The 20787-nt window shown below is 37.4% G+C and overlaps 1 protein-coding gene across 1 annotated transcript; it reads right to left on the bottom strand.

Moving 5' to 3' along the window:
* Positions 1-5260: 5260 nt before the first annotated feature.
* CCDC34 (coiled-coil domain containing 34) lies at positions 5261-20247 on the bottom strand (the record flags this gene model as incomplete). Its single annotated transcript, XM_009638172.2, has 4 exons — positions 5261-5475; positions 7008-7149; positions 8829-8987; positions 20140-20247. Coding segments are annotated over 4 exons (624 nt in total), but the record flags the coding sequence as incomplete, so codon positions are not given.
* Between the last annotated feature and the right edge of the window lie 540 nt (positions 20248-20787).

Raw genomic sequence — 20787 nt, 5'->3', positions numbered from 1 at the left:
GAGTCCCATATTATTTTAGCAGCATAGACACCAAGATGAAAGATCTTGGATTGTTTCTAGTGAGTAATTTGAGATTCTGCAACTTGATCTACTGTGAAATTTCATGAGCAGAGAAATCCAGGAGAGAACTTAATAAGAGACTACAGAATGCTGTTTAAGCTACAACAAAGTGTTAAGATTTTATCTTTCTAACATCTGAGAAAGAATGGTGTAGATTAATTATTTGCCGCAACAGCATGAAATTACAGCTTTCTGTAGCGTACAATCTTAAATTATGCTACGAGGCCAGACCATTTTACTGTGTGGTTGATATCCTGTTGGAAAAAATCCAAACAATATGTCTCTTCTTTGCTCAGCAAAACTATTATGTTGATTGAATTAGAGCCAGTATGTACACTCATGGGCTATCTTGCCTTAACCTTATTTGTCATTTAGTTAGGACATAATTGCATTTATAGTGCTACAGATAAGCCACAGCAAGGGCCTCATTTTAAAGCTGCTACTTTGGGGGTTGAAGTCCACCTAAAGCTGGCTATCTCCAAATGAAATGTTGTTCTGATTCTGAAGACAAGAAAAACCTTTCCACAGAAAATTTGGAGGAGGAAAAATAACACCATCTTTGGTTGGAAGAAAAAAAGAATAATGGCTTTAGATATTTATTAGTATTTTCTAAAATCTCTAAACCAGAATTCCAGTAAGTCCTCAGTTCAATTATTCTAGCTGAGGCATCTGAAACAAAATACTAGACTTCAACTTTTACTGCTATATTCCCATTCCTGAACCAAATCCACATTTAAGATTTATTTAGCTCTTCACCCTGGGTGCAGACACGCAATCCTGAAGGAAAACCCTATTTGGGTTAGCATAGGAACCCCTGTTAAAGTGCCATTTGTCACTGTTCAAGCCAACAGAAATCTTGTCAACGATATGTTACAGCAGAACCAAGCCACAGATTCTTTCATGCTCTGCTAATATAAATACTATCAATGTCTACCTTCATAGGCCATTTTATGCCACTACAAAGCAAATAAATGCTAAACCAAATACAAAGTCATAAACATACACTCAGATAATTACGTTAACACAGCTTACTGGTGGCCACATGCTATTTCAGAAAAACTATTGGAGAAAATACTAACATGATAGTATATGGCTCTTCAACTAAATCCGTGTCTCAAGAAACCTCCGTAAGCTAATCCAAAATTAATCACTTACATTACAGTAAAATGCTGTCCCTTCATCTAAACATTAATGAGCTTCTGGTAGCTTACACAATTGTCAAACTTCTGACTCTCATAAGACATCTCCACATGGCAAGGTCAGCTGGAGAGATTAACAACTAATCCATTAATCCACTAGTTTCATACCAATCCATCGCAGAGGTCCTAATAGAAAAAGCCGGGCACAGAGTTCTACATCCTGAAAATAACATGCAGACGACTTCTGTGAAGCCCACGTTCTCCTACTTAAGAGAAATGCAGTTTGACACTCCACATATTTTATGGAGTCCAGATTTCTCCTAAGTGCATATAGCAAAATTAACATCAAATAAACACACAAAATAATGTATGACCCATTAAAATTATTTTCTGATTAAAGAAAAAAAAAATAACCTGCAGTATACCAAAAGCTTTGCATACTTTAGGATATGGAAATAACCTACAATCAGCATTAAGAGAACATTCTAGTAAGCCATGGCAGTGCTCTTGCTAGGAGTTCCTATTGTCTTGAGAGAGCTGCGTTAGGCATCTTTGTTTTATTTATGTATTAGAATAAGTAGTAAAATAAACTGTTAAATAAATACAGCATTAAAAAGTAACAGTTTTTACTTTGGATGCCCTGTGACAAATATTAGACTGCAGAAAGTCAGGTACTCTTAACCAACATTCATTAACTAATATAATGATAACCCATGTTGTATATTACTTATTCATAAATGCTCAGCACTTGATTTACACAGTTACAGAACAGACCCATCACAGACACTGTGGAGCCCAGATATCGCAGTGATAGTAGAAGTGAAATGCATCAGATCAGCTTGTGCACCCACTGTATGTGGTAAACTGATTAATACACTCATACACTCGTACTAGCTTTTGTGTTTTGTCAGCTTAAATGATGCACTTTCAAGTATTAAAATGGGCTTCCACTTGTATTTAAATATGTAGTACACAGCAAACCCAACTTAAGTTCTTTTTAGCCACTACTATAACAAAATTATAGAATTGACACAGAGAAGATTCATACATTGCTCTTAAAAGCTTTTTTTTCTTTCTTTTCATTCTGGTCATTTTATATTCATGACTTTACAGTGTAAAATTAAAAATTTAACTTGATTGCATAATGTCCTTTGGACTGCCTTAACAATAGGTGAATGTGAAGTACTTCATGAAAGTCTAAATATGTGAGACTTCACACTAATTCATATCATAAATTACTGTTGCAGTTTTGTTATTATTTGGCATTATCTAGAAACAACTGTCACAGGTATTTTGTATAAACAGATTCACTCAAAGTAAGGCTACAAATAATGTTTTAAGTATAAATTTGACACAAGACAGCTTAGTATTTTTCACGATTTGCTCTGAAGAAATTTAAATTGATTATTAAGATCAGAAGCAGAATCAATATATTAGAATACTTACATGCCAGAATGGGCCTTATTGGGTTTTTTATAATTTCATTTTTATAATACATAATAAACTTTTTAATATGTACTTTTTAAAGGATAACAATATATTTCTTGAAGTGATACAACTATGGTAACAGTTAAAAAAAAAAAAAAAGTCTTCCTTCTCCTTTTCACCATTAATCACAACATTAATTGTTGAGATTGGGAGGGACCTCTGGAAATCACCTAGTCCAACTCCCTTGTTCAAAACAGGGCCAACTACCGCAGGTTGCTCAGGGCTGTGTCCAGTCAGATTTTGAGTATCTCCAAGGATGGAGACTCCCCAACATCGCTGGGCAACCTGTTCCAGGGTTTGATCACTCTCACTTTGAAAATTTTTGTTTCATGTTTAAATGGAATGTCCTGTATTTTAAGTTGTGCCCATTGCCTCTTCTCCTGTCATTGGGCACTACTGAATAGGGTCTGTTCTGTCTTTCTCCACCCATCAGGTATTTACAGACAGGGGTAAGATCTCCCATGAACTTTCTCACCTCCACACCGGACAGTCCCAGCTCTCTCAGCTTCTGTTTGTCTGACAGATGCTCTAATCCCTTAATCATCTTTGTGGCCTTTCACTGAGCTTGCTCTGGTATGTCCTTTTACTGGGGTGCCCAGGACTGGGCATAGCACTCCAGATGAGGTCTCAACCAGTGCTGAGTACAGGGGAAGGATCACCTTCCTCAACGAGCTGGCCAACGCTCCTTCTCATGCAGCCCAGGAGGCTGCTGGCCACCTCTGCTGCATCCATCCTTTCCAGGTGACTGAGGTGAGGCTGACTGGCCTGTAGTTCTCCAGATCCACCTTCTTGAAGACAGGCTTGACATTTGCTTTCTTCTAGTCCTCAGGAACCTCCCCTGATAGCCATGACCTCTCAAAGATAATTGAGCGTGCCCTTACAATGACATCTGCCACCTCCCACAGCATTCACAGGTGCACCCTATCAGATCCCATAGACTCATGTTATGTCCAGTGTGTTTAAGATACTCCCTAAACTGATCCTCCTCCACCCAAGGTTGTCTTCCTTGCTCCAGACTTTCCCACTGGACTCTGCGACCTGTGATTGCTGAGGTCAATCAGCAGATTGCCAGAAAAAAAAGAAATAGCGAAGAAGGCATTGCGTACTTTGGCCTCTTCCGTGTCCACTGTCACCAAGCCCCCGCCCCGTGTCACAAGGGGCCCACATTTGTCCTAATTTCCCTTTTGCTGACGATATACCTACAGAAGCTCTTCTTGTTGCACTTCACATCCCTTGCTATCTTCAACTCCGGATAGGCTTTGGCTTTCCTAATCCCATCCCTGCACACTTGCACAGTGTTTCTATATTTCACTAGGGTCACCTGTTCCTGCTCCTCCCTCTCGTATGCTTCCTTTTTACATTTAATTTTAGTCAGGGGTTCCTTGTTCATCTATGCAGGCTTTCTGCCACTCCTGCTTGACTTTCTGCTCTTTGGGATGGACCATCCTTGAGCTTGCAGGAAGCAATCCTTGCAAATGATCAGCTCTCCTGGACCATATTCCGTGGGATGTTTCCAAGCAAGTTCCTGAACAGGACAAAATCTGCTCTCCTGAACTTCAGGATTATGATCCTGCTATTTGTTTTTTCCTCTCAGGATCCTGAACTCCACCATCCCATGGTCATTGCAGGCAAAGCTACCCTCAACCTTCACGTCCCCAACCAGTTCTCCCTTGTTTGTATGTATCGGGTCCAGCAAAGAGACTCCCCTTGTCAGCTCCTCTACCAGCTGTGTCAGGAAGTTCAGGAAGTTCCCAATGCTCTCCAGAAACACCTTTGCTTGTGCCCTGCTGTGCTGCCCTTCCAGCAGATTTCAGGTTGGTTCAAGTCTCCCTATGAGACCAGGACCTGCAAGCATAAGGCTTCTTCCAACTGCCTGAAGAATGTCATACACTTCTTCCTGATCAGGTGGTCTGTAGCAGATCACAATATTGCCCACCATGGTGTCCCTTTATCTTAACTCATTACGTCTCAGCTGGCTAATCATTGGTCTTTGGGCAAAAATTCATGCATTCCTCCTATTCTCTACCCTCCTCAACGCTCCTCCTCTGTGCTTCCTAAAGCGCCTGTATCCATCCATTGCAGCACTCCAGCGATGTAAACTATTCCACTACCTCTCTGTGATCCCAATAACATCATAACCCTGCAACTGCACACAGGCCTTGAATTCCTTCTACATTAAGCCAAGAATTGTATTAAAGTCAGTTTCAATTAGCATCTTTAAAATAACCCAGTAATACTGTTGCCCAAAAGAATGCTCACATACACAAAAGAACTCCTTCAACAACAAAAGAGGAGGAAAGGAAGAAACAATCCTGTGTGCTTTATTGGTATTGAGGTACAGTCCCATTACAATAAACTAAATAGTACTTTTTTTTTTCTTTTTTAAAAAAAACCCTAAAATGCAACATATAAAAAACATATAAAAAGCTGATTGGACAGTTAGCTATAAATACAAAACCTGTTCACAAAAATTAAAAAAAACACACCAGCCTGTTTTGGACATATAACAACATCTAACTTCGTATTTATGTCCCAGTTAACTCAAGATCGTAAGATTAGTTTTGTTTTCTGTACTATAACTGCTTTCTGCACAAGGATCCAATACAAGGGTTGTTCTTGGGCTTATAAATTACCATACGTGAAGACACATGTGACTGACAAGATACAGGTCTCTTACTCTTCTTCGTGGTAAGAACACTGTCTTCCTTTGGAGGAGGCACATGTACAGGTTTCCAAGGAATGGGGTTACAATATGCTGGAGCTGGATAAGAATTTCCATCAACACACCCTAAAACATTTAGAAAATACACATAACTAAAAAGGAATATTTACACTACAAGCTTTATAATGCAAGCAGTGATAATAATCATCTGGACTAACAAATACACAACAGCATCTTCAGAGGATGACAGCACAGGCACATCACAATTTAAATGACTCAAAATAATAAATCTTCCACCTTTTTTTCTTTTTACCAATAACTGGCATATCCTTCATCACTGTTTAACATAAGAAACATGTCAAATGCTGTGTAACCTTCAGAATGCTCAGTCCTTTGTATACTTAAAAGCTGTAAATCTCTATGAATTTGCAACTTCGCATTTATAAATAAAACCTCCTGTCACCACATATGCAAAGCTCACGTATTTTTCCATCTTTGCTTAACTGTTTCTCTTCATTTTACTGAGGAGAAACATACACTAATTATCCACATATACTCAATAACCTGCAATTAATAGCCTAGGTCCCATAAAGCAGTATTAGAAAACCTAAAATGCAACAGAAGGAACATATTGCCCTATCAGTCATTTTTCGGTACTGAAATTTCAGTTCATATAGCATGTGGTTGGGTAAAACTAAGTCTGTAATATTCTACTGCAAGAACACAACTGAGTCGAGACATATTTTTCAAAAATCACTTAAACAAGTGATTGCAGCTGTCAGAAAGTAATGAAGGTCCAAAACAAAACATAAAGGCAAACTGTTTCACCATCTATAAACAGATGTGAGCAAAGGTTGTTCACCTGCTTTATACATTTTCTTAAATTTTAATTCTACGAAAAAGATAAAGGCAAGAACATATATATATATATTTAAAGAAAAGTTAATTAAGCACTCAAACATAAAATGCAATACTATTTCTTACTGATCTTCTGCTTTTGTACCACAAGATGACAAAAAAATTCAAAAATAAAATGAGACTCAGAAAACACCACACTACCAACAGCATTCTCTAATTCTCCCTTTGAAACAAAGAAGGAATAGGATTACAGAAGCCAAGAAGGTGAGATGCAGGTGTAAAGCTAAATGGAAAATAAACCTTAGCTCAGAATACAGTTTGATTTCCACGTCGCCTTTTTCAGACAGGATTTCTGTCAGCCTCTTATTAATCTCTGTGTCTCAAAAAGCCACCTCTTTTCTAAGGGGGATTCAGGTGCGATAAGGTGGCACACACCTTCTGTAACACAAACAGTAACTTTACAAGGATAACTGATTTGCTTCACAGGAACCAGTAACTGGCTCTAGTGATTCCCATGCCTGATAAGGAAAATGAGACCAAAATCAGGTATAATTTGGTATGCCACATTATTCTCTCAAATAGCATCATTTTCCTGCCAAGTAACAGGAAGGGGTACAAAATATGCACAAAGGGTCTCAGAGTAAAACTACCTCTGACTTACACCATATGAAATATTTATTCCTATTTGCCAAAATTAAATACTAGATGAGAATCTTAAACAGGCTTCATTTTACATTAAAAGACTAGAGGGAAGGAACCACAAACCTAAGTCACTACATATGTGTAGTAGAAGTACAAACCTGTGGATTTCCCATGTGGGAAGCCATAACCATTTAAAACAGGGCATGGTTTATTTCTAGCATTTTGTAGCCATTCCTTAAAGATCTTCTCTGATCTTGCTTTCTTCTCCTGTAGCTCAGCTTCCCTTTCTTTTTCTTTTTCCTAAAAATAATAATAAAAAAAAATAAATCTAAGATGCTTACAGACAAAGCCCTGTACAATATACACAGTATGGTCAATAGTTCTTTTGCGGTTTCCAAGACTGCTGAATATATTTCAAATATGTTTTCAAATATAAATACATTTTCCTAACAACAGAAAAGTTGCTTTTATTTTTTCTTTAAGTCTAGAAAAAAAAAAATCAACATCCATATTAATCCAGTGTTTCTCTGAGAAAAAGCTCTCAGAAACCTTTTGGAAGACTACATGTAGAAGATATTCTGAACATAATGGGCAGGTGACCAGGGCCTACTGTGCTGCAGTTAGCCTAAAGAGGCTATTGCACCTGGGACAGCCATCCACTCTTCTCATTTACCTATATGCGTACGGCCCTGTATCAGCCATGACTGAGTTGCCTCCAAACGTGGAGCGAGCTTGGGGAACCATTAATCAGAAGTAAGAGTAAAAACAATATGTTTAGCCATAGCATTTGGATTTAAACTGTTTAATTGATCCTGTGAGCCTGGCTTACAAGAACCTACACAATGAAAACATGACTGTAAGAACGCACACGATTTACATGTCTGATGATTTTAATTTTCTTCAGTTTCAAGGTCCTTGTGCTGTGCATTTTAGAGGCTCAGCAGAGACAGAGAATCAGTTTGTTAACCAGGAAATAAAATCACTAGTACAGAATATTTAAGTGCATTTTAATTATACGGGAAATTTTAAAAGACTGCAAAATGAAGGTCGTTAAGGCCTGAAAATTGATCTGACACATCTTATGGCATTTTAAAGTTAATCCAAAGAAATTATTATATGTACTTGTGAAATACTTAGAAATGTGCTCTGCAGTTTAAGAACAACTGCAACTGTAATTACAGGGGGAATATAGATAAATTCTTCTCACCACAATCCTCCTCCATGCTTAGCTACAACAATAATATAGTACTCCTATAATATTACATATTCCACATGAACAATTATACTGTAATGCTAATTAAACTAAAATACAACCAATTAACTTCACAGATAAGACATCTGGTCACACATTTCATAGTTTTCAGGCATAATCATTACCAATATGTGATATTTCAGAGGAATTCTGGAATATTGCTGCAAGCATAGCCATGCTCTCAGCATTTGTTCCAGTGAACTAGAGGACCTCAAAGCCCGTATTTTAGGAAGCATACAAGTAAGAGGTCTTCTGCAGCTCACTATAAAAATACATAGGTGATTAGTTAATATGAAATAACATTAAAATTAGAACTCCTAGCATCAGATTGGTACAGGCAGATATGAAGAAAATTACTTTTACTTAGAAATATGTGCAAGTATAATAATATAATGGTAATAGTGGTGCTGGAAGAAAAATGACCAGAACACAGCCTATTTTCTGCCTGGGTCACCCTGCAAAGGACTGAGTAATAAAGGTACACTGTTATCATATCACACTTGCAGTGGGTTTGCAAAGACTATCAACAAAAACACATTAATATGCATCTTGCTTTGCTGACCATACCTCAATGTCATCAATGCACCGACATTACAGCTCTTGAAAGCTTTTTTTCATGTACAACACTGCCATTTGATAAATTGTAATCAATTCAATCAACCAATATATTTAATGTAAGTTACAGATTAGGTAACACCACCCAAATAAATGATTAGTTGATTAATACCTTCTCTTTCTTCTTCTTTTCTGCCTCTTCAGCTCTCTTCTTCTTTAACCATTCTTTATACTTTACTTCAGCTTTTTCTTGTAACTGCATTTTTTCTAGTTCCTTTGTGGCTTTTTCTGCCATTTCTTTGCTCAGCTTTCGTTCCCTTTCCCTTCTTTCCTACATGAAACAGATCAAAGAAACAGAATAGAAACTTTTCAGTATATTTCAGTGGGCAATTCTTTTGAAGGATACAGTTCATTTTATTACATAATTACAAATAAAATTATTATAACCCTGAAAAAATAAGTCCTATCGCAAGCTCCTTGAAGACAGAACCTATTCATCACTAGTTTCCAGATAAAATAGTTTTAAACATACAAACTTGTCAGAAAACGTGATACATAATTTACTTTCAGCACTCCTTATGCTATTATGCTTACTACTGTTTTATCTGTTCAGACATTTTTTTAAAACACTTTGGACACTTCTCAACTTTTCTGGGAATGAAATATATGTTGCAATTCTTGACAACGGTGTGTTAGTTTTATTCAGTGAATCCAGAGCAAACCACAGTTCCAAATGGAAGTTAGAAAAACTACCCCCTTCTAAGAGTCATTGAGATTTCTAAGAGTCATTGAGATATGCAGATTGTTCAGCACACTTAAGCACAAGTTGATATGAAAATAAGAAGTCCACATAAGAATCCAGTTCATGTTTTGTGGTATTCTCTACATTTTTTATATTCCTTATTGTCATATGGACTTCTATGAATCAATCTACACATTTCTCTTCTTCAAACAATGAAATGGAAAACAAGAAAACATATTCTAGAGTAGGCAAAAAGTGGTAACTGAGTGTGAAGTGAAATTTTTAACTGTATAATTTGGAAGATACAGTACACAGAGAAGTGTCATTCACTTTGTCTTTTTGGTGTGTGTGTGTATCTAATGGTACACAACAATGTTTTGGAGACCATTCTCTAAGCTAACAAACACATATTGGTGGCCTTATCTTGATCTGGAGAGGGAGGTATTTTCATTTGAACACTAACAATAGCTCTCACTTCCCTTCCCAGTAAGTTTTATGAAATGTCTGGGATTCTACTGATCCAGTACTACTTCTGCTTAGCTCTGGAGAACCTGCATACACATGTAGAGACAAAAATCTTCACCAGACAAGCTGTACACATGACTTGGAGGAGAGGCAGAACACTGGAGATCAAGCAGTTTCCACTTCATAGAAAAGAACTGCTGAATAAAAATGTTAGTTTTCTTTTAAGAAATCTTTGTCTTGTATGCTCCGCTGCATACTCCTCTCGAACAAAGGAGATGTGTAGTTTAGCAGGAACTTCTGCTGACTCAGAATTATTATAGTTGGCAGTATGGATGTCAAATGCCTAGAACTACAGCTGCAAAGTGTAATGAACTGGGTCTGTCTTCATTATGGAAAAGAGGAAAAACACATTTGCAAGAGCAGGAATATACCTCCCTTCCTATTTTACCTCTTATAAGCACAAAAAGGCAGAAAGCTAGAGCTCTGCCTTGCTCCTCCATAGGCCCTTCCCCCTGCTTTTTTTTCCAGATTCATTGCACTTTTGGAAAACCCAGTTACGCGTAAAAAAGCAGAAGCCATAATACTGGAGCTGGGGACCAGCATAATTTTCTCAGTCTGGTCTAAACAGGATATCTGCTGGTTCAATCCTTGTCCTCCACACCAAAATTTACCAGTAATCCAATGCAGTAGCATCATACAGAATAAAAACTTCAGTTTTTATTCTGCAAAACATGAACTAATTTCTGCCATTTATTGGATGAGATGACAAGGTGCAAAACCAGGGCCAATAAAGAGAAAATGCATTGCTTTCAGGTTAAAGCATTTGCCATTTTTTTGTAAGACATAATACTGCATAATAAATGCTTTCACATTTGAATCCTTACCCACACTACGTGAAATTGTCTCAATAAAGAAACAATTCTAAGTCTAATCTTAGTTTACTCGTGGCATTCATTTTTTCTAAGCATGTCCTAATGCTATACTGCAGACTTACCAGAAGCAGCCAGTTTACAGAATGGCTTGAGTTAGTGTGCCCTTCTCTGTGTTTGCCAACACTAGAAGCATTACTACAATTTTAACATGGGCAGCTAAATTACATATTTACTCTGGAGTTCCCCTCCCCCCCCCCTTTTACAAGCTACGCTTTATTAACTGTATTTACCACGATCTCCGAGGTGGATATTTCTTCACCTAAACCATGATGATACTTTCAGCACCACTGTTTTGGTGTACTCTTGTCAAATATTCTGATCTTATGAGAAAGAGTTATTTGTGTACACTCTGCACACAATTTCACAGAACAAATAGCTATTAACTATATTTTCTCCTTGGTTTTTTTTTTTTTCACTTCTAAAACATTCTAGTGAACATCAGCTGAATCCGTTCGTAGGGAAAATGATCAGCTATGAATACACCCCAATTTCAATGCATATTCTGGAATGTAAAACTCCATAGAACTACAAAATAATGGAAGTTTTATTAATGTGATTTCACAACACTGTTTGTAAGGCCTGTACATGTGATAAAATTATTATTTACAACAAAGACCAATGAAAAAAAGAATTTCATTCTGGAGAAAAAAAAAAAGTTGAGATTCTGAAATGTTTTTGTACTAGTGCAAAATGAAACCAAGATCTTTCTTAACATGAAACAAACCCTTCCATGCTTAAATAAGTTAAAAAGGAAAAATAATCTATTTTTAGCAAATTATTTAGATCCTAAGTACCACCTGCCTGAAAAAACAAATAACTAATTGCCTAAGATTTTCCTCCTCCTCTGACTAAAATTCATCTTAATCTCTTTTATTCAGAGCTTCTCTATCCCTTCATTACCAAATATTCCCCACATGTAACTCTCAACAACTCCTGTTTCAAGACAACAATAGTCTGGGACACATAAAAAGCATTGATGTAGATGAGAGATACATGCTAAAACAGTGAGTTAAAACCACTGGTGAAGAAGGCTTACAAAGACTTTAAATCTTTTGTTGTTTGCTGGCTTATCTCTATTCTACATGGAAGTAAGTTATAAAAATAAGGATCTTTCAAGGCTACGGTCCTTAACTAAGGGTCTGATATAAAAAGCAAGAAAATAAATATAGGCGAAAATGAAAAAAAAGGGGCCCTTCCACAGCTAGGGGAATTGTTCAATAGTGGACAACAATCATAGGCAGAAAATAGACTAAAAACCTTTCTAAAGATTGTAATTAAAAGGCAGAGAAGCTTCTTAAATTATGTATCTTTAATTACAATACTTCAGATTAGTTTAGCCACTATCTAGGCTGACCCAAAGTTAAATTAGGTCCATGCACACTACCATGAAAGCCACAACTATTGCTAAGTTTTACTTCCAGTGAAACATCCTTAAGACAGGGAAAGTCCCTGCAGAACTGCAGACTTTGCAGCTGCCTAGAAATTATTCTGCAGACAAATCAGAAACGCTTCCTCATTCTCTCGTGCACAGAACAGCTTTTCGTTCATAAAGTTAGTGTACACGACATTCCCAGCTGCTTTAATAACCTGCCTCATGTCAAGCTCCTGTCACCCTGGCCTTCCCAGCTTCCTCCCATCCTCATTACTTTCCCTTATACAAGTCTATAAAAAATGCTAGGAATGTGCATATCAATTGTACATGTTCTTCAATCCTCCCTTCACTCTCCTTCCACGTATATATGGGGGGAGGAAAATTACATAATTTGTTTATGCTTCATGTTGTCAGATTGGGTTTTAAAAATTCTCTTTGATCTTGTGTTCAAACCAGACATGATCTATTCTCTAAACCACTAGCAAATTTACATACACTTCAAAATATGATTACAGGTATTACATAAATTAAGGTATTGATTGTAAAACATCCAATTACTCATTGCAAGAAAGGCTTGTTCTCCTGCCACCCCACCCAAGCACATTATTAAGGAGAAAGGATACAAATCTGACCTGTGGGTTTACCGCTCTGGGCTGTGATCCTATCAAGCCTCAGAACCTAATGAAGCCTGGGCTAGGTCAGTACTTGGAAATCCCCCACCCAAAACAAACCCAGCCAGCCCACAAAGCAGCGATGGTGACTCAGTAGGCAGCATATGTCTCACTGAGTCAGTACCAAACCAGTGTCTCATCAGCAGAGCTGCTAACTTTTCAAGAAAAATCAGACCTATGTATATGTGGCGAATTGTCCAAGGAATTTAAAATTTGAAGAAGCATCCCACTTCCTTCCTGACAGAAGGTAGAAATATTAAATGATTTTCCAGGCAGAAAACAGCCCGAATGCCATTGAAACAGAGACACTATATCCAACTGGAAAAAAAAATATTTCTGTATTTTCATAACTGATCAAATGAGAGGCTGGAAAGGGTCAAGCGCAGAGCTGCTTTCTGTTCCGCATTTTCTATGTAGAGTGTCACTGAACAGAAATATTTCCAGAAATTAACATTGTGGTTTATATTTTTAAGATACTTCTCACAACAATCCTTTCCCATTTTCTGGTCTGCAGAATGCGACAACATTTTTCTTTTCATACACAACTGATGGTTCTATTTCACAGCTGTTTGCTCTGACATCTTAGCTACCATATTCTAGAATCATTTTATGCTGACTGATGGCACAACATAGAAAAAGTCCACACTGCCAAAATCAGAACATACACCCTAATTTCCTCATTTATCCTCGTAACAATCCTGAACGTCAACCACATTTAACAGGCTCAGAAATCTGGACTGTTCGGCCAGTTGTTATTATCTTTTCCATTTAGCCCTACTACACAGCTCAGTCACCTAGCCTAGCCCACAGAAATACTTCTTTAATCTCTCCAGAATTGGCATGTGAAAAGGACAAGAGGCTAGAAAGGAGGTCAGTGAAACAACACTGAGCTGTAGTGTCTATTGGCAGGCAGGTTTACAACGATTTATTGCTCAAGTTCACACAAAGTCAATGCAGACCCCACAGCAGTCTAGGTAGTGGAGAACTGCAAGATGGTTACATACATGGATCTTTCTCCCAAACTGTGTTCCTTCACATGGGTACTCAATATATGTGACAAGCAGGAAGTCTAGTGTACTTAGTCCCTGAACACTCCGGGGGTCTTCAGAAGAACCAACTCCACGAATGCTGCTGAAATACATGAGTACTCGTATTTTAATCATCTGCCACCCCGAATTCCTCCTCCACAAGTCTAAAACTCATTCTAATACTAACCATGAGAAATTAGTTCATTCTACTTAGAGAAATCTAAAGGTAAGTCTGGACACAATACCCATGGCACTGGCCATGCACAACCTCACAGAAGTTTTGTGTAAAGACACATCAACACTGTGTTAAACACTGTGTTTTGTAAAGTATGCCAGGTCTAGACACTGAAAAACCCACAATATGCAGAAAAAAACCAAAACTTAAGAAATTAAACCCAGAGTTACAAAAAAAAGTTTAGATATGTAAAAACGACAGGCTGCAGGCTGGGATGACAGGATTCTCCACCCCTTGTGCTGAAGCAGTACCACTCCTCACAAAACAATTAACAATTCATTGGATGAAAGAAAGAGAGCATCAGCAAGCACGACTTCAAGCATGACACAGCTTCAAGGCCTTTTCCGTTTCTCACTCTGCCCCAACAGCGAGTAGGTCAGGGGTGCACAAGAAGTTGGGAGAGCTACCCCAACTGACATATGATGCATTGCTCAGCAATACAAGCTGGGGGAAAGGAGGAAGGGGAGGGACATTAGGAGTTAAGGCATTTTTTTCCCAAGTAACTGTTACGGGGGATGAAACCCTGCTTTCCTGGAGATGGCTGAACACCTGCCTGCCGATGGGAAGGAGGGAATTAATTCCTTATTATGCTTTGCTTGTGCCCATGGCTTTTGTTTTTCCTATTAACCTGTCTTTATCTCAACTCAAAGAGTTTTCTCACTTTTACCCTTCCAATTATCTCCCCCATCCCACTGTGAGGGTGTGAATGAGAAGCTGTGTGGGGCTTAGCTGCCTACCCAGGCTAACCCACAACAATATACAATATGAATTTTTATATGTACACATATGCATATACATTAATTGAATACTCTAGATATTTCTAAGTTCATATTCTGTTGGCATGATAAGAATGCAGTAGCTTTGCAGAGTCAATAAACATGGATTAAATATGATTGGAAGATACCATATCAAACAGAGCAAAGAGGGTGGAGTGCGCTGCATCAGTGTTGATTTTTTAAATATTTAATCAAAAAGCTATTGTCATCAGGCCTGACCTTTAATCCTAGTATTTTATTCAGCATTAATTCCTAAGTTCTGACTGTCATGACAATGTTCTGAAGAATGAACCAGTCACATCAGTTTACAGACACTTCACAGTTTATGCATCCACAATGCATTTCTCAAAGCCTTTGGTACTTTGATTTGAAGGCAATTAATCAGTAATTCAGCAATAACATATACCTTACTTAAGTGTTCAATCCCATAGCTGTTGATAGGAATAAAAGAGACTCCACATCTCGGGTTCAAAAGTTCATGTAAAACAGGAAAAGAAAAAAACTTGCTACTGTCAACAACAAGCTTCCTATTCCATGGCAAAACATTAGGAAGTCAGTCATATATAACTGGGGTTCTTCAGATACAGTCTTGTAAACACAGCAATCTTGATAGGTGGGCAAGTCAAACCCAAATTACGTTTACAAGCTATAAAGACAGGGGCTGGGTCCCTGTTTACATTAAGATAACAACATTTCATGTGAGACTACATAAATGTCAAAACCATCCTCAGTTCTTTAGAGAAATACCAGTTAGAGGACACAGAATAAGGAAGACAGGGAGTCTGGAAAGACAAAGGTTTTATAAACCAAACTTTAGTAAGGAATTCTCCCATACTGCACCTCATTGCTGGGAGATGAGGTTGTAAGGGTACAATCTTCTTCCTGGAAGAAGGCTACATATGTCTTGAATTAATTAATTCAAGAGCAAATGAGGGCAAAAAACCCAAACAGAAAAGGACACAGAATAAGGAAGACAGGGAGTCTGGAAAGACAAAGGTTTTATAAACCAAACTTTAGTAAGGAATTCTCCCATACTGCACCTCATTGCTGGGAGATGAGGTTGTAAGGGTACAATCTTCTTCCTGGAAGAAGGCTACATATGTCTTGAATTAATTAATTCAAGAGCAAATGAGGGCAAAAAACCCAAACTGACTTCAGACAGCAGCTTACATGGTTTCCAAAACAGAAGAGAAGCTTTTCACTAGCATCTCCAGAAACTTCCACCAAGTAGAACACAGTAAGTTATCAGGCAGTAGAACCAGTGCCTGGTCACACTGTGAAGGAACTTGGAATTGAACCGTATTGGACAAATTCTGAATAGTGGTGGTCCTCAAAGGAAACACTACAAAAGAAAGTAAACATCTATGACCTCACCCTAGCACTTTTTTTTTTTTGCATACTTAATAACCAGCCAGAGTTTTGTCATCACATTATTAATCCATCAGAATTTAGATTAGAGAGAAAAATCCTTGGAGGGAATAAGAAATGGGATTCCCAAATATTTTGAAGATGTTAAACAGTACTTTTTATCTTCCTCCTTAAACTGTTATTTACCCAAGTCTGTAAACAGTCTTGTATCATCTACAGCCTGCTAAGCCAAACAGTCACAAAACTTTATTTGTTAAGCAAGAACACATTTGACAAGACACAAGTCACAAAGATGCCACTATGGAGAGGAGATTTCAAAATACATCGCACGTGTAGGTCCCCCAATCCAAGTAATTCCAAGATACAGTTAGGGGGATGGAGGGTAAGGTGAGGGTGTTACTGGTTGTCGATTGTTTTTTTTAAATTTACTCACTGGTGAACAATGACTGAAGTTAACTGAATCTGTTCGGTATCTACAGGGAGTCAGCATATAAACATGAAATGATAAATTCTACCCCCTCTTTGCCTCTTGGTTTTATTTTCAATAAAAAAAAAAAAAAAAAAAAAAAACCAAAAAAGAAACATAAAGTACCAGAATGAACAGACACAAAGAAAATAAGCTTTCACAAGCATTAATTCTAACCTGAAGAAATGAGACAGTAGTTATTTTTCAATACCTATTCAAGATTTAGTTCTATGATGAGATGGGGACTGAGGACATCAATTCCTTTCTTTTTAAACTCCACAGTTCAGCTGCGAGTTGCCTACACAGAGCTCCTTACCAAACTGGAGTCTAAATACAGAAATTAGCAATAAAGCAAACATTTTAACATTCCAGAAAGATTAAGACAGATTCTAATGGCTTTGCTGATCTATGCCAGTTCTGCATACCACTCGAATCAAGGCTACTTTAACAATGAAAACATGACACTGAACACCAGCTTTGCTTGCTCAGCATTTATAATCATGCCCACCTCCTTTTTACCAATAAATTTAACAGTAACTCAGAAATAAAAGTTTTAGTTACATACAAAATCATCTTGGGTTGAAGCAAATTTTCTTCTGGAATCACAAGCATGTTTGGAGATATTTTAGAGTTAAAATATTTTGATTGATATTCCTATGGCATGTTAAAAAACAGAGCTCTATTACGTCTAAAACAAAACAAGTCAAACAGACAATTTACTGTTTGCCCACAAATGACTCAACCTTAGGAGAAAGAGAAAGTAAGACTATTTTTGTCCAGCAGAGATCTACTATTGTACTGAAAATTGTGCAGGCATTAGTAGAACCAGGATAGTGCCTTACCATTGATTTTATTAAGCTTTTAATTCCTAGTGAGCTGCAAAATTTTGTCATATTTGCATAAACATATTTCACAGCTTAGAATGCTCTTTGATAGCTCATATTTCAACGTATGACTTCTAGTTCATTTAGAAGTTTTAAAATCACAAAAGCTATTTACATAGAAGAATATTAAATGGTTATGATTCATTATTTTCAAAAATAGTTTATGCAAAATGATTGGAAGCATAAAAAAAACTTCACAGCATATAGATTTACATATATATTAAACAATAAAAAATGAAACTGCCAGTGAACAAAAATAGTGCTCAAGCTTTGCTTCCTAACCTGACCCTAAAGGACTATATTTAACAGTCAGAGTACCACAACTGACATTGCCATGCAACAAAATGCAAGAAAACTGGCTTGGCATACAGAAAACCAGCAGAATTCTTTTATGCACATGCAAACATTCTACTTTGACACAAATGTGTCTCCTATTCACAGTATGAAGATTTTTCCACCAGTGTCTCCTGGTGCTGGATGCTCAAGATGAAGGAAGAAGTTTTCATGTATGCTCAACCATCCCTTACTTCCTTCATCAGCACAGTATTCAGCAACGGGAAAGGATACAGACTTGGGGAGATTATAGAGGTAACAACTGCCTCCTCTCAAGTTAAACATTTTCTGCAGTCTGCACCCAGAGGCTCAGAATCAGTAACTGGATATGAAAAAGGTGAGTGCTTAATGCCTATTTCAGTGAAGAATATTCCACATTTTGCCTCAAGGAGCAACTTTTGATGCGTCTAGGAGGAAATGGAAGTGAGCTTTCCCAAATATGAGACGAATACACACTCCCCAAGAAAATCATATTAACTCAGTGCTCAGTGCTCGTGAATCATAACCTTCATGTGAAATCTTCACACATTTTTAAACACCTTCTTAGTCACTAAATTGACATATTCATCCTTCAGTGTGTGTCCAGGTCCACAACTAATCTTGTGGAAACTTGAAGTGGTAAGGTCTATGCAGCACAAATGTTAATATCCTAAAGACAGCTAAGCTTTTAAGTTCAGTTTGTTCTTGATTTGAGTGTGGTTTACAGAAAAGACTAGCCAATGAATCATCTGATTTAAATGAAAATCAGATTACTTTTGGTAAAAGCTTGGGACATGGCCTAAGGATGACCTTATCCTTCCAAAATATAATATGATAAAGTCCAGACACAAATATGTTTTTTCCCCCCATCTCTGGGCTGATGCGATTTCCATTAAAAAAGACCTCCCATTCCCACTGACAATAGAAAAGTTGTTAATTGGTAAATCCACAAAGACAAAGTTCCAAGGAGGACCCAAATAAGCAGACATTTATAAAGTTCAAGGGGGGGAGTAGGAAAGAAAACAAGAATTTTCACTGTTTTGAACTGTGAACAACTTGAACAGGCAGCCCAAACTCTTTCAAGCCAATGAATAGTCACAGACACCTATAATTTAATTTGCATTTTAGAAGAGGAAAAAGGCATCGTTTGTGCTAAACAATAAATCTGCATTTTCCTGCGTACTTTAAGAAGGAAGGATCCTTTCTACATCATAATTCATGCTTAGAGCAGGATTAGTTTTGGGGTGGGTTTATGCCAATCATCCAGTCAGCACTGAGACAAAGAGTAATTAGTTTACATCCAAACACAGGTTATTCTAGTGGTTCTGGACTGAATCTGAAGGAGTTCTGAAATGGTGAAGACAAACGTATGAGGTCTGGATATCTAGCCCAGATAATGCCATTGTGACATTTTAAATCAAATTTCATCTGATTTTATTCAGAACCGGAAGTATAGAACTGTAAGCAACTGGTATTGCTACAGACTATGAGACAATGAATGCATATGCCCATGAACTACCAGGGGCTGAACAAGCCCAAGCCTCTGAAACGTTCCCATTTTTGCCACCCAGTACACATGCTTGCTTTGTGTGACACAGAGCTGTACAGTGCCCTGTTGAGATCAGGATTCTGTCTGCTTCTGACCCTGGACTTAGGCACATGTCTCAAAAGAACTCAAAAAATTTTTTGATCCCACTCAGAAATGACTTTTTGGATGAAGGAATTCCCAAATGCTAACTGTGGTCTACTAAGAATTTCCTGAATCTGGCCTCACACCTCAATTATCCCTCTAAACTCTACCATACTATTTGCCTGTCCACAATGGTACTTAACTAAATCCTCCTTCTGGCTCTACTTGGTCTACAAGACGTTGCAGACAGTCAAGATATACACTTTACCCAGAATGCTTGGGCATTGAACCTAGGAAGTCAGAAAGAGTAGGGTATACTGAAGACCAGAACCTCAGCTATAATTAGCAGAAGGCTACTACACAAGATGCAGGCCAGTTGTCAGGGACTACTGAGAAAACAAATCTCTTTATACCTTATGGAAAAAAAAAACAGTCTTGGAAAAATGTTTAATTGTGTTGGTGTGGTTTTATAATTTTCAATTAAAACAGTCATTCATTCAACAAACTAAAAACATGGTTGTCCAAACAGTCTAAGTAAATTTAACATAGGTTTACTTAAGCATGGTATGCGCTAGAATGTTTGTAGCCAAAGCAGTATTTACCTCTTCCCTTTTTTTTTGGAGCCATTCCTTGTGCTTCTCTTCAGCTATCCTTTTCCTCCTTTCACATTCTTGCTTTTGCTTCATCTTCTCAAGCTGTATATTCATTTCCTAATTAAAGAAAAAGCATACCTCTTAAATCTGTGATGACCATCTAGACCAATACACTCAAAAATGGAAACAGTGCTGCAGTTAAAAAGATGTAAGCATTAGATTTTGAAATTTTTCCTTCATTAAGATTTTGGAAAAGATGGATGAGAGTCAACACAGAAATATTACTAAATACAATCAATGGAAACATACAATTTTTAGAATATGAACTGGAAATGCATATTTTAATTAGGCTCTGGAAACAATTCAACACAAAAAACCACTCATCTTATTGAAATACCCTTTCAGTCAGTGGAATCTTAATTTGCAGCAGTACTTTTCTACAAGACTTAAAATTTACACAGTGTGCTGCTCTGCATTCAGGCAGGCATCAAAAGCTAAGTAAAATATTACTAACTTGTGGTTTTTAGTACCAGAACTACAGGAACCTTGGGGCGTAACCCAAAGCTTATTAAAGAAAAATTATTGCAGATTTTAGCAAAATTTGAAACAGGACCTTTATTTTGAAGATGAGAGAAAAAATTCTGAAGTATCTTTATA

The sequence above is a fragment of the Egretta garzetta genome, unplaced genomic scaffold (assembly GCF_000687185.1).
Source record: "Egretta garzetta isolate BGI_Z169 unplaced genomic scaffold, ASM68718v1 scaffold455, whole genome shotgun sequence".
NCBI lineage: Eukaryota > Metazoa > Chordata > Aves > Pelecaniformes > Ardeidae > Egretta > Egretta garzetta.
This window is presented reverse-complemented; position numbering and strand designations above follow the sequence as displayed.